This window comes from Canis lupus, chromosome 9 (assembly GCF_048164855.1).
Source record: "Canis lupus baileyi chromosome 9, mCanLup2.hap1, whole genome shotgun sequence".
NCBI classification, from domain to species: domain Eukaryota; kingdom Metazoa; phylum Chordata; class Mammalia; order Carnivora; family Canidae; genus Canis; species Canis lupus.
Window position 1 is genome coordinate 23,855,420 of NC_132846.1, and position 14,623 is coordinate 23,870,042.

A 14,623-nucleotide genomic window follows, 5' to 3' on the forward strand; every position below is an offset into this window, starting at 1 on the left:
GTTTGCTGGGGAACTTGATAATGGAGGGGTCAGCTTGACAAGACATAAATGCAAACCATGATTAAATGTTAGCATTATTAAAAGTGGAATAACCAGACATAATGTGCCCCAGTTGTAATGCAATAGGAAGAATACACAGCATCAACCACGCTTGCTGAAAGAAAGAAAGAAAGAAAGAAAGAAAGAAAGAAAGAAAGAAAGAAAGAAAGAACTTGAATTTAATCAAGACTCTACAGCCAACAATCAGAAAATTTGAAGAATAGGACAATAAGCTAAGCAATACCACAAAAACGTAAGTAGCCAAATCTAGAATGTGGGACAATCTACTCAACAAATGATCTCATGGCATGAAAAAGGGGAGGGGTGCAGTGATGGTAGAGATTGAAAGGGACTCAGAGGCCTAACAATCAAATGCAAGGTACAAACTTTATATAGATCCTGCCTCAATCAAATAACAATGATGATAAAAAATTGGGGCAATCAGAGAAATTTGTTTTTTTTTTTAAAGAATTTTCATTTATTTATTCATGACGGGGGGGGAGGGGGCAGAGACACAGGCAGAGAGAGAAGCAGGCTCCATGCAGGGAGCCCGACGTGGGACTTGATCCGGGGTCTCCAGGATCACATCCAAGACTGAAGGCGGCACTAAACCGCTGAGCCACCGGGGCTGCCCAATCAGGGAAATTTGAACATAGATGTGTACAAAGTATTATAGAAGTATTATATTTTTAAGTGAGATTATTATCAATGTGGTTTATAGGATGAAAAATTTAAGTGTCCTTATTTAGAGATGTAGTCTCAATTATTTACTGTCAATATTTTATTGCATGTCTGGGATTCTCTTTAAAAATATTTCAGAAAAAAAAGGTAGGGTGAATAGATGAAATAATAACTGAGTAGCACATATTAATTAGCAAAATTAATTGCTAAAAGGTTAATTTTCGAAGCTGGGTGATGGGCTGGGCACATGGAGGTCCCACTACTATTAAAAATGAAAAAAGGCCTGGAAAACATCAAAACCCACTTGAGCTATTCTAATACTGTCTTATCACAGAGCTGAATTTTATGCCTAGCCTCCTGAGTTTGGACTCTTCATTGGAATAATGTTTGCTTTCTGTTATAAGTCTATTGTATAGGGGATCCCTGGGTGGTGCAGGGGTTTAGCGCCTGCCTTTGCCCCAGGGCGTGATCCTGGAGTCCCGGGGTCCCTGCATGGAGCCTGCTTCTCCTTTTGCCTGTGTCTCTGCCTCTCTTTCTCTCTGTGTCTCTCATGAATAAATAAACAAAATCTTAAAAAAAAAAAAAAAAGTATATTGTATAATCCACTTATCATATCCAAATTAAAGTTGAAACTTCTATCCTCATTACTGCACTGGCCCCAGATAAGAGAACCATCTACTAATTTTATGAAAGAACACAAGAGGCACAGCTAAGAGCTCTGCCACAGTAGCACTCTTTCTTTTATTCTCTCTCCTTAGGGGGAAAATTAGGTGTATTTTTTATCCCTCAAGCAGATTGTAGAATATGGATTGTTACTCCTTTGCACCTTCCATCACATCCTACACATACTAACAACTCTGCTGACAGGGATCCCTGGGTGGCGCAGCGGTTTGGCGCCTGCCTTTGGCCCGGGGCGTGATCCTGGAGACCCAGGATCGAGTCCCACGTCGGGCTCCCGGTGCATGGAGCCTGCTTCTCTCTCTGCCTATGTCTCTGCCCCTCTCTCTCTCTCTGTGTGACTATCATAAATAAATAAAAATTTAAAAAAAAACAACACAACTCTCTGCTGACAGATATTTTTATAATTTAACTTTAAAAAAAATTAAATTCAATTAACATGTATTATTGGTTTCAGAGGTAGAGATTAGTGATTCATCAACCTTATAGAATACCCAGTGCTCATTATATGACATGCCCTCCTTAATGTTCAACACCCAGTTACCTCATCCCCCACCCCCCAACACCCTAGCAACCCTCAATTTGTTTCCTGATTAAGAGTTTCCTATGGTTTGTCTCCCTCTCTGGTTTTGTCATTTTATTTTTTCCTCTCTTCCCCTATGTTCTATTTTGTTTCCTGAATTCCACACAAGTGAAATAATATAATTGTCATTCTCTGATTGACTTATTTCGCTTAGCGTAATCCCCTCTAGTTCCATCCAGGTTGTTGCAAATGGCAAGATTTCTTTTTTTTTTTTTTTTTTTGATGGTTGAGTAGTATTTCATTGTGTATATACATGTACCACATCTTCTTTATCCATTCATCTGTCGATGGACACGTGGGGTCTTTCAGTTTGGCTACTGTGGACATTGCTGCTATGAACATTGGGGTGCAGGTGCCCCTCCAGATCACTACATTTGTATCTTTGGGGTAAATATCTAGTAGTGCAACTGCTGGGTCAGAGGGTAACTCTATTTTCAACTTTTTGAGGAACCTCCATACTGTTTTCCAGAGTAGCTGCACCAATTTGCAATCCCACTAACACTTAAGAGGATTCCCCTTTCTCTGAACATTTTACAATGACTTCTGAGTAACATGAAAGCTATCTGCACATGTCTTAGAAGTCACAAGCGGAACTTCAAATGCATCTCCACTCAGTCAAGAAATCTTAATTTCAGTATTTTAATACTCTTAAAATGGATATTTGCATATTTCATCTTCTATAATATACTTCAGTATATATCTGTTAAGTTTCTACTTAAACTCTAGGAGTTGCCTTGTTAAGAATGTAGTTGAGGGATGGTAAGCTGTTATTTTAACCAAGAAATTCATACTCAAGGCAGTTACAAACACTTCTGTTATCCATGATTTGATCAGCATCCAATATTTTACTCAGTAGTATATTAAAGGTCAGGGACATTATTGGGGAATAGTGGCTCACAGACTAATGTGAAATCAAAACATTGCTCTTATTGGTGAAATTAGGGTTTTAAGATCTATGGATTGTCTAAATACATTTCCAATCCTTGCATGCACAGGTTATCTGAATCCATGCAGGCCTCTAGTTTACAATCTCTTTAAAGATGCAACCTGGGGCTTAACCTCTTGTTTACACCCTTTCTTTTAGGACTGCTGGTTATCTGCTGCTGGCCATAAACATAACAGAATCCTCTGGAATGCTGCCTTGTCTGCCTCAACTAACCCCTCTTACAAGGCAATAAAGATTATAAAAGGATAGAAACCTGGGACTGCACTGAACTTACCAGTTGAACTCTTTTGTGCCAGCTTTGCTACAGAATGTTTTCCTTAAAAAGTGCCTGAACGTGTGGCAGAATTTAGCCTAACAGATGTTTTCATTATAACCTGGTAATAAGGATGTAAAAGACTGGCTATCCCACACCCACTTCGACACTTGTGGCCACCACCTACCTACCAAAAAGCATCTAAGAGTTGAGAATGATAAAAGTCAGCTTGGGTCAGTTCACAACAACTGACACACAGAAAGTCATGTTTCTCAAATTTATTTTAAACATTTCACATTAAATGAAATTTAACCATAGTCATTACAGAGCATCACCACAATAGTACACACAAAGAACTTTTAAAATAAAAGACAAAAGAATATAACCTTCAACAAGTTAAATGCCACTTTACCATGTAAACAAAAATAAAACCCTGATGCTAAAAAGATACATATTCAGAGGTAAAATACATTACAAAAACACTTAAACATTAACATAATCCACAAGATCACATTCTTTGCAAGAGAGTACAAATATTTTGTACTCTACATCTACAAAATTTCAGAATCCTGTTAAAATCAAAACCATCTCTGGTTTATGATACAGCACAATTCATAAGGCAAAAATAGAGGCATTATCATCCAGTTCTTTAATTTCACTTGTATTTTAAGGCAAACTTGGAACTTTTTGCTTAGTATTTTAAAATAAACGGGACTTACACATGATAACTTGACAAAATTAACAATAAATTATCTCTAGTTAAGTATGCATAATATAAAAGACATATGGATAACAATTTTTCTCTCTACAGAGATGTAAACTGGATTTTTTATTGACTCCATATTCACACCAGTAAGAAACTTGTAAACCTATAGTATTTAAAACTTAACTGTATTTTGCACTCTTTTCAAATGTGTATCAACACTGAATCAATATACTATAAGTGAAAATCCAATATGTATCCAGCCACAGAATATATCTAATTAAATTATGTCTAATTAAAGTGCTGTTTTACAAAGGAAAAAAAAAAAGGTTAAGAAGTAGAACTGGATGTTAACTTGACATGTGACATCTTATAATTTCTTAACTTTCAGACTACAGAGGTTATAGAGGTTATCACAAGTTTATTGAACTTTTAAGCAGTATATTTGCTGTAGAATCTGATTTTCCTGAAAATGAGCACTTAGGTGACAATACCAGAAATCCAACACCAAAATTGAAAACAAACACAACATTTTATGTACATATATTTCCTTCAGTGCTAGCCAGAGCCTTGATAATATAGTGAATAATTTTTTAAAGTTTCTATCATTTTGTTTTTCTAATAGAAAATATATTATCCAATTCCAGGAACTTTGGAGTTCTATAAACATTAAATTTTCTATAATTCTTTTTCATGTCCATAAAACCTAATTGGACACAAAAGGACACAAATGTTTACACATAAATTAGGTCTCTAATCACTTCTGGTGATATTGGCTATAAGGAATTAAATTCACACTTAATCATAATAGTTATTTGGGTACAGGTCTCCCTCACCATACTTTAGTCTTTGAATGAAGACTTATATCTTATTTATAATATTTCTAACCCTGACAGAATCTGGCACAATATCACATACACACAGATCCATAATTTATCAAGCTATGAAAATAATTTTTTAAAACCTAATGCCATTTTCCTATCATTAGATACCACTTCCTATAGTTCATTATTCATTCATATTCAAAACAATATTAGCAATAACCTATAGAACTTACATAAACATCCTTTGGGCTACATTAAAAATCACTTAAGTTCTATTACTATATTTAACAAATATTAAATAGCCAAACATTCCTACCAGATGAAGTCTTCATAATTATGGAAGGCAAGAATCTTCCAAGTGATAAGATTAATTTGTATTTCTACTGTCACCTTTTTTCCAAAGTATTTCTGGACAATCTTAAATAGCTTTCTTCTCCTTGCCTGAGTATATAAAATTATTTCTAATATCTGTAATTGTGGGAATTTATAACCAAACATTCTGATGGTTTTTAACATAAGAAACATGTGACTTTAAATACAAAATTTTGTCAGCAAAATATTCATGATGAAACTTCTCACAAATCTGTATGAGAAGGTCTATTGTAAAGTTATCAGTTGTCAGGTTACAATACCTCTGGTTATTAGGAATAGTACCGTAGATTTAGTAAACCCAAAAATAGTATTTCTGAAGTTTGGAGTTTCTTCTCTTCTTTTTAAAGGTTTTTCTAATTTATTCTCTGGCATATGGTTTCCACTATCGCCCAAGATGTTTCACATTTAGTCTTTAGCAGGATAAAGTTTAGATTTTTCCAAAACCATGATCAATATATGCCTTTGGTCTAATTTACCAAGTTGATTATATGTTTTATAACAATTTGATAGTGGGGATGATATATGAGTAAAACACTGTTTAAATGTATAGCATAGATCTGCTTACAATTAAAATAAATTTCTATAGTCTTTCAAATTCCTTTATCTTTGGGAGAGAGATTTAAAAAGTACTAATAGAATGCATTCGATATTAACAAAAAAAATTGAGTTGAAGATTAAAATTAAATATATAATGAATATGTACTTCAAATATGTACTTCAAATTGCTTTTCTTTAAATAAAGTCTGGGCCAATCACAATAGTGCACCTTGTTTCTATTCAATAGGTTTATTCAAACCAATTAAAAAGTTATTGCTATATATCATGTTATTCAAACAAGCAACATAGAAAATACTCAGCCTGTCAATTTTATTAGTAGCTCCTGTTGAGTTCTTAATTGGAAGAGACTAAAAATCACTTGCAAGGTTTTATAATCTGTGCAAATAGTCATAAAGCATACTACTTACATGATTAAGATGACTTTACATAGTTTTGTACTATATATTTAAATCTACATTGGCAGTTTATGGAAGAACAAGAAAAACTGCAAATTGCCAGGCTATAAACAGTTTCCAAGAAATAACAAATATGTTAATGAATGAACCTATGTTTTATAATTACAAATGGCTTCTTAACAGTAGTTTGGAATATTATGGCACTTAAGAATGCAGTATGAATTTTTTTCTTAGGAAATAAATTTACATTGGCTTTGCAGAGACTATAAAGAGATAATAGGCAGGTTAAAAAACAAATCAAGGAAAAGAAAAAACTACAGTACCAAAATACAAGTACCGACATCCTAATAAAATCCAAAGTAATATGTTCAAGACGAACAAGTATTTACTAAAACATGCTAAAACAAAATGAGCTAATAACCACTTATTTTAAATAAGCTGTCACTGGCTATAGCAAACAGTCTTGCTCGTTTCTTCAGTCAAAATAGAACCAAATTTAGAACCATTACTCAAGTAAACATTGAGTTCCAGTTTTCCTCAGTAACTTTAAAATATTCAATTACCTAAGAAATGTACAAAGTAATGCATAACTGCCTGGTGCTTTATATATAATGCATATATTTGTTTTTAAAAAGGACATCTATCTAGTACAAGAAGAAAGATTAAAAAGTGCATCTTTCTTTAAATCACTACTCAGGAACCATGAAAAGCATAACATGGGCCATTTAGACGATTTTTAGATGTTAACATTAGCATAATCGCTAACATTTTTAATAAGCATAAATGAACCAAGCCAGTAAAAACGAAAAAATACTATCAAAACATGTCATGCATATCTCATACTGAACATCCAAAAGAACATTATTATAGCCTTGTTATAGATCCTACGGTTAGCACCATTTTTATATCTGAACTCTGAAAAAGCAACCAAAGGTCTTAAAAAACTGAAATATTATAAGGATATGCAAAAAAAAAATCAGTATGTACTAAGGGTGGTACTAAACATGTGTCAAATATTTACATCAACACTAGGAAGCCTGCTGTACTATGAAAAAAATAAAACTCAAAATGATATGCTTAACTTTTTATCCATGCTCAGCATAGCACAGGTGGGTAACTAAATTCATCCCGCATTAACCTGCCCATATAAAAAAAGGCATAAACAGTAAATATCTGACTTCTTAAAATAAGCCCCCAAATATTACAATAGTAAAAGCATTTGTTTTGCAAACTTATTACATCCCCAGCCCTAAAGCCATTTCGTAGGAAGAGTATCCAGGTGACTCACTATGGTATATAATTTACAACCCTTAAAAGTACCCCCCTCAAAAAAGCAGCCCTTTATTTGTTTAAAATGTGAAGCATATGAATTTATATCCAACAGGCAGTATCAGCACTCTGTCTAGTCATTCAATACACTCCAACATCAGCATCTCTCATCCTAGTAAATCATGGTGCATATATTAAGGAAGAAAGAGAGCTAAAATTTTTTTTTAAAGCAGCAAGATTTTCTCCACATGTATACTTTTGAACATAAAACTACTCTATCCCAGTATTAGGGGGGAAAAGTGCACAATTAAATTGGCAAGATTTTTCCTTTTTTTTTTTTTTTTTTTGATTATTGATTCACTGTGTAATCAAGAGCAACCAAAGCTACTTGCCAGTTCAAAGTACCCAACAGAACTTTGAGTCTTCATGCCATTTCAAGTTAAAAAGAAAAGTAATGTAGCTTTTGGATTTCAGAAAATTGAGCATCCTTTCATGCGGCACAAGGTTCATTACCACACTACTTCCACCAGTCCACACTTGTCAAAGTGCAGTTAATCCAAAGTTGCAGCGACAGTATATCATGCCAGCTGAATCCAGCCACGTATCTGAGATAGGGTCATATTTCTGCACGGTATTCAGATAGGAAGACCCTGAGTGACCACCAACTACATAAAGGTAGTTATCAATTACTGCAGCACCAACCCCTAGGAAAAATGGGTAAAAATAGGGAAAAAACATGTTAACCATGAATTAAGTAGACTTCTCACTAAAAATAAATTTGTGTTTTAATGTTTTCTTAAAATATGTTTCAATACTCTATGGTTAATTATACAAGCAATATCGCCATAGGTACTTACTGGAAAAAAAAAATCCCTTGACATGAAAGCAGTTGAAAAAAAAGCAGTTGAAAAAAAAATCCCTTGACATGAAAGAGTTGAAGTCCTCCTTTACCTCTCCACCCCCACAGGAAAATACAATGAATGTAGTATATGTCTTTTTATATGCTTTTTCAATTTATATTTACAAACTTTCCAACAAATCATTTTTACCAGGTTTTTGAATATGTTGAAATATCTGAAACATATCTTGAACTATATAACTTCTGCTTTAAAAATTCTACTATATAGGGACACCTGGGTAGCTCAGTGGTTGAGCATCTGCCTTTGACTGGGGCACGATCTCAGTCCCAGGATTGAGTCCCATATCGGGCTCCCTGCATGGAGCCTGCTTCTCCCTCTGCCTGTGTCTGCCTCTCTCTGTGTGTCTCTCATGAATAATAAAATAAAATATTAAAAAAAAATTCTACTACATATACTGTTATACACAATTCTGAAGAGAACAAGACTATCCCACGTTTTTTCACATTTTTGTCATTTTATGCATTTTGTCATTTCTTATGCAAGAAATATCCCTAAAGCATTTCCATCAGCAACTTAAAAGATTTCCCCTTAAAATAATGTGATTTGAGTTTGGGTTAAAAGGTAATCTCTTCCAATTCTCAAAGATGTTTTTGTTTTTCTCTGGGAACCTGAAATCCAACCCTTTCTAGATCTCCCAACCCCCTGTGTAGGTGAGAACATTTGAAAGTGAACATACGGACTGCTGATGTACAGTAATAAAACAGAACAATCCAAAGATTCTGTGTGTGTGTGTGTGTGTGTGTGTCTATGTGTGTAACATATAAAAAGATGACATTTGTTATATGGACAGAAGAGCTTCTATAAGAGACATTCTATTCGCACCATTTCTAAAAATGTTTTCTGCCAACTTTAAGAAATAATATGCACACTGGCCTATTAAAAGAACAGTAAAGAAATCGATGTAGTTTTGTTGACTAGTTGTCTCTCAATTTAGCACAAAAAAGGTCTTTTTGCTGGACAAGTAATACTATTATATTCCAACTTTTATTCTAAGAACATCAATATAAGAAATATCCTCTATGTTTAGATATTAGTTAGTTATTATTACCTGTTCTGGGTTCTTTCATTGGTCTACACACAGTCCACTGATTTTGATGAGGGTCATATCTTTCAATGCTTGACAAATGTGAGACACCATTATGTCCACCCACCACAAAAATAAAGCCTAGCATGACACCCACACCAAAGTGAATCCTTTTATCTGCCATAGATGCAACCATCTCCCAGGAGTCCTTACTTGGATCATAACGCTCCACACTGCAAATATTCACAAAAGAAAGAATTAATTTGCATATTCTTTGTGCCATTCTTCCTACCAAAGTAAAATTAAAACCTACCATAGTTTTAGAAGTTCTAACAGACAGCTGTAAAGCAAGAGTAGTTTGTTCCAGAGGTTTACATTTTGCTGATAAAATTGGAGGGATAAAAGCTTACCTTGTGAACCAGGACAATAATACCCATGTGCTATTCCATTATATCATACTAGGGGCAAGGTCTATTAAGGACATAGTGCTTCTGGAGTCAGGACACCTGGATTCAGGTACTAACGCTATACACTTAGAGCAAATGAACTTAGCCCTGACACTTTGGGTATATGTAATCCTGGATAACCCCTTTCCTCTCGCCTGCAAAAAGGGGGATAATCTAACCTCAGAGAATTCATGTAAGAATACAGTCAAATGAGTATGCATATTCCCAAAGGACTTTGAAAATCACAAATTAAACGTGTTTTCTAAAGACACTAAAGATCATCTACATGGCTAAGGAAAAGGGAAGATGAAAAAAAGGAGAGTAATTTTTTGTTTTATAGAAGTCATGATGGTTTACTGCAAACACTAAAGATTTCATAACACAAACTGACTAAATCACAATAATCTCAGTGATTTAGGAGAATTCAGGGATTTAAGTCAAGTCTGCATTCCAGGGAACTCTTGGCATTTCCAGGCTGTATTATTGATATCTAAATCAAATCAGAATGTCCTAAAAAGTTTCCCTAGAAAATATCAGAAGGCCTTTAAATCTCTATATTGCCCTGAGTGGGCACAAAGGCAGGCTTGTTGAGCTTGTTATGGTCCCAACCTAACTTCTCAAAAAAAGCCTGAAGCATTTGAGAGTCAGTAGCATAATTCTGGAGTTCAAGACTAAGACTAGACTATAGACTAGAACATATACTAAACTATAAACATTTCTGAAAGGATACTGGGATAAAAGCCATCAGAATCCAATTACTGGACAAAAAGAGTTGATAAGTTATAGTAAGAATTTAAACTTCAAGAGCATGATCTCCCAATGGAAATACTCAACCTTTTTTCTTATAAATTTCTGCCAGCACATTTTCAAATAAAAATGCACGTCTATGCCCCAAATACTCTTCCTTCAACGAAGGGAGCAATAAAAAATAGGAATACTTTGGCTTACAGAGAAATAAAAATTCATAGATGCAATGCTGTCGTGCCCTTGCTTTCTCAGTTAACAAACCACAATATACTCTTCCATTAAATGTTCACAATCAATAATACACACATCACTCTAGTCATTATCAGAGAAAATCTTTGGAACAGCAACTTTCAAAAGAAGCTCAGAATTGTAATTATTTTTCCATATAAGCAAATCACTTTATGCTTTTATTTTTCTCATATATTTTTTCTCTTTTATTAAGAGAATACTACAAAATACAGAAATCTCAAATTCAGACACCAGCAGAACTCAGGTACACAATGATACACACATGATTATAGAATAAGAATCCAAAAATGAATATTTAAATAAGGCTTAACGTTTACGTTGCATAATATATAAGCATACAGGAATTACATTTTTCATTTTTTAGTCTGCTAAGCAATGCAGTAACAGACCATTTGTACACAGACATATACATATTTATATATATTCACCACCCAAAACCTAACACTAACTTCATTTTATTTTGAATCTCTGAATTAAAATCTAATCCAATTACATTAAATGAGTGTATTTAAAAATTTGTAAGAGGGATTTGATTTTTAAGTTTGCATTAAATCCTCATGTAAAACAATTAGACTCATAGAGCAGATTAAATTTCTTAAATGCCTAACAATATTACTTTAAAAATTAAAAAGGGAAGTTCATTCATACATACAAGTTGTGTATGAATCATTGTTAATGAGACTTTAAAAATCTACAAGCATATACAACTTCATTAAGTTAAATACCTGTTCATGTGGGCAGGACCATACCCACCAATGGCATATATCATTCCATCCAACACGGCTGCAGCAAAACAGCTTCTTGTTGTAGTCATTGGTGCCACAGGTTGCCATTTTCTTATTTTAGGAATATACTTCTCTACAGATTGTAAATAAGATTGTCCATCATAACCACCTAAAGCATAAAGTTCTCCTGCAAGTACTACCACTCCAAGAGTACTTCGGCTCTCATTCATTCTCTCAAGAGAAGTCCAGGTATTTGTATCAGGATTCCAGCATTCTACTGAATTTTCATGTTTTCTGATAGTGATGCCAGGACGCACGTTAGTTTCAATACCACCTATAACATACACTTTTTGGTCTAAAACACATATTCCAAATTCATAGCGAGGAATGTTTAGGGGTGCCAAACCAATCCAAGAGTCATTCTGAGGAAAGTACATCTCCACACTAAAGAATAAGCAGAAAAAATTAAATTTTAAAAATCAAAATGACCCAAAACCAAATTAAAATATTTAATCTCTTTAGTAACCAGGGACATGCAAATCAAAACCACAGCAAATTATGACACTTTCCAGACTGGCAAAAATTTAAGGTCAGATAATCATAACTCTTGGCAAGAATGTGAGCAAGGAATGCATACTCTGTTGGTGGGAGCATAAACTGATACAACCTATGCTGGAAAACAATTTTACATTATATGGTAAATTGAATATATACAAATGTTCTGACATAGCAATTTTGTTCATGTGTATCTACACTATTGAATACCTGTTATAGTCAGTTTTTGCATCAAGACATACATACAGAAACGTTTACAGCAGCACAGCAAAAATCACCCATTGAAAGGAGAATGAATAAATAAGATGTGGTATATCCATCTTATGACTGAGCAATTCCATTCCTAGATATGTACCCAAGAGAAATGCACAGATGTATATGTATGATGCTCACAGCAGCATTATTTGTTAACAGTCAAAAACTGGAAACAGTTCAAATTTTCATTAACCATAAAAAATAGATAAATAAATTATGGCATATCAGAGAATATGAAAATAAATTACAGCTACATGTAACAGGAATTAATCTTTTTCTTCCTTTTTAACAGGAATGAATCTTACACATATAATGCCAAGGGAAACAAGCCCAACTCAAAAGAATATAGTCTGCATAGTTTCATTTATACCAAGTTCAAAAACATTTCTAATCCAGAGATTAGAAATGAGGATAGTGGTTACCTTTGGGGAGGGCAGGAAGGGAAGTCCAGAGTGGTTTCTGGGTGTTGGTCCCATGCTATTTCTTGAACTGGTTTGTAACATGCACTCTGTGATAATTCACTGAGCTGTACACTTGGGATTTGTGCACTCTTCTGTATGTGTGCAACACTTTAAGTAACTCTTATAATTAACATGTTCATTGTAGAAAAAAAATATTGCATTAAACCCATATATTGTAATATCATACACCAATGAAACTAAGCGACCTACTGCTTCATACAATCTCACAGATGTATTTCATAAACTTATTGTTCAGGAAGAAAACACATCTCTAAAGAGTATGTATAACATTACTGTATTTATATTAAAAAGGTGTGAAACAATGCTGTATTGGGGCACAGAAATATGTGGCAAAACTGTAATGAAAATAAATAACATATAGAAAATTCAAAATCGTGGTTACTTCTTGGGGAGGAAAGGAGATGCATCAAGGAGGGACACAAAGGAATTTAAAGGTATTGTTGTCTATTTCATAAACTGGTTGATACGTCCTTGGATTTCTATTCTTTATACCTTGCATGCAAATTATATACAGTCTCTTTCAAGTATACATGTTTCATTTCCATGTCTCCAAACTCAAAAGTGCAATAGCATAAAAATATAAATTCTCTATCCAGAATGATCAAAGAATATTTATTCATTCAATAGTTATTGAATGCCTCTATACAGTTTTGTTATATTGCTAGTTTTAAAAATGAATTTGCTCCAATGAGAATGATACATTAAGGAATTATTTTACCTTAATGAGAGCAGTTTCAGTGAGGTAGTGGGGACAAATCTTGACTAGAGTGGGTCAAGAGAGAATGGAAGATGAAGTGAAAACAGTGGATATTGACTTTTAAAGGACCTTACTATAAAGAGTAAAACAGATGAAGCAGATATAAGGATAAGCAGAGGAAGACCATGGTGTCCATGGAAGATTGGTTGAACCTGGGAGCTTAAACCAGAATATGTTTGCATGCTGATGGCAATGATGTAGTACAGAGGGAGAAGGTAACGTAAGAGAGAGATGGGATCAATGCCAAGAGCAGAGTCCTTGTGTAGTGGAGAGGGAATAGAAGCCAGTAAGCAAAGAAATGGAGGAATTGGTCTTAGATAGAAATAACTAGGTGGATTTGGAGATGAGAAGATGAGATAGTTCTCTTCTGTTTCTATGATAGTAGAGTTAGAGACAAAAGTCATCAGCTGAGAGTTGGAAGGTGAGGGTTGTGGGGGTTTGGACATTTTATTTTAATGGGGAAAAGAGGTATAAAACAGTCCTCCAGGAAGTAAGAGTACACTGCTTAGGGAAAGTAAAGGGATTGCTTCCAGTGCTCAGAGCCCTAAGTGAGACCACTTAAGACGGATATGTGTGTTTCTCTAGCCTCATACTGCTGCTCAGGTACAGCCATGGCACAAGTGGAGAACAGATCCTAACTAGAGGAGTATGATGGAAGAAGGGCAAGAGAGCCCCGAGCGTATTCAAAGGAATGTTAACAGTGATGTTTCTGGAATCTAAGCTAGGTAAGGAGTGAAGGTGAGGACATGTAGTGATTAGTGAGCAGTAAGTTTTCTGATAATAAGGCCAGTGGAGGGATCCCTGGGTGGCGCAGCAGTTTGGCGCCTGCCTTTGGCCCAGGGCCCAATCCCGGAGACCCTGGATCGATTCCCATGTCGGGCTCCCGGTGCATGGAGCCTGCTTCTCCCTCTGCCTGTGTCTCTGCCTCTCTCTCTCTCTCTCTGTGTGACTATCATAAATAAATAAAAATTAAAAAAAAAATAAGGCCAATGGATTAAAAGTCTTGAAGGGAATAAAGAATGATTGCAGTGGATGTACTGAAATAAATAAGCTGGCAAGAAAGGAATGGTAGTCAGAGAATGGAAGGTATGAAACCAAGATTTTCAAAGTCTGAAGACACGAGTAATGACAAAGTTGAAGTATAATCATGAGAACAGGTGCC

The 14,623-nt window shown here is 34.7% G+C and overlaps 1 protein-coding gene and 1 long non-coding RNA gene across 10 annotated transcripts in view; one reads left to right on the forward strand and one right to left on the reverse strand.

The window, feature by feature from the left end:
• LOC140639893 (uncharacterized) lies at nucleotides 1-5,489 on the forward strand. The gene is made up of 2 exons (XR_012036545.1): nucleotides 1-292; nucleotides 3,066-5,489. It is a non-coding gene; the product is annotated as an uncharacterized lncRNA (long non-coding RNA).
• KLHL28 (kelch like family member 28) overlaps nucleotides 3,444-14,623 on the reverse strand; it is a 33,619-nt gene continuing 22,439 nt past the window's right edge. For all 9 annotated transcript variants that reach the window (XM_072838442.1, XM_072838444.1, XM_072838440.1 and 6 more), the window contains 3 exons: nucleotides 11,413-11,856; nucleotides 9,270-9,478; nucleotides 3,444-8,005 (listed from right to left, as the gene is read on the reverse strand). In XM_072838442.1, coding sequence (XP_072694543.1) covers nucleotides 7,842-8,005; nucleotides 9,270-9,478; nucleotides 11,413-11,856 — 817 coding nt within the window. In that variant the 3' untranslated portion in view covers nucleotides 3,444-7,841. The remainder of the gene's footprint in view (nucleotides 8,006-9,269; nucleotides 9,479-11,412; nucleotides 11,857-14,623) is intronic.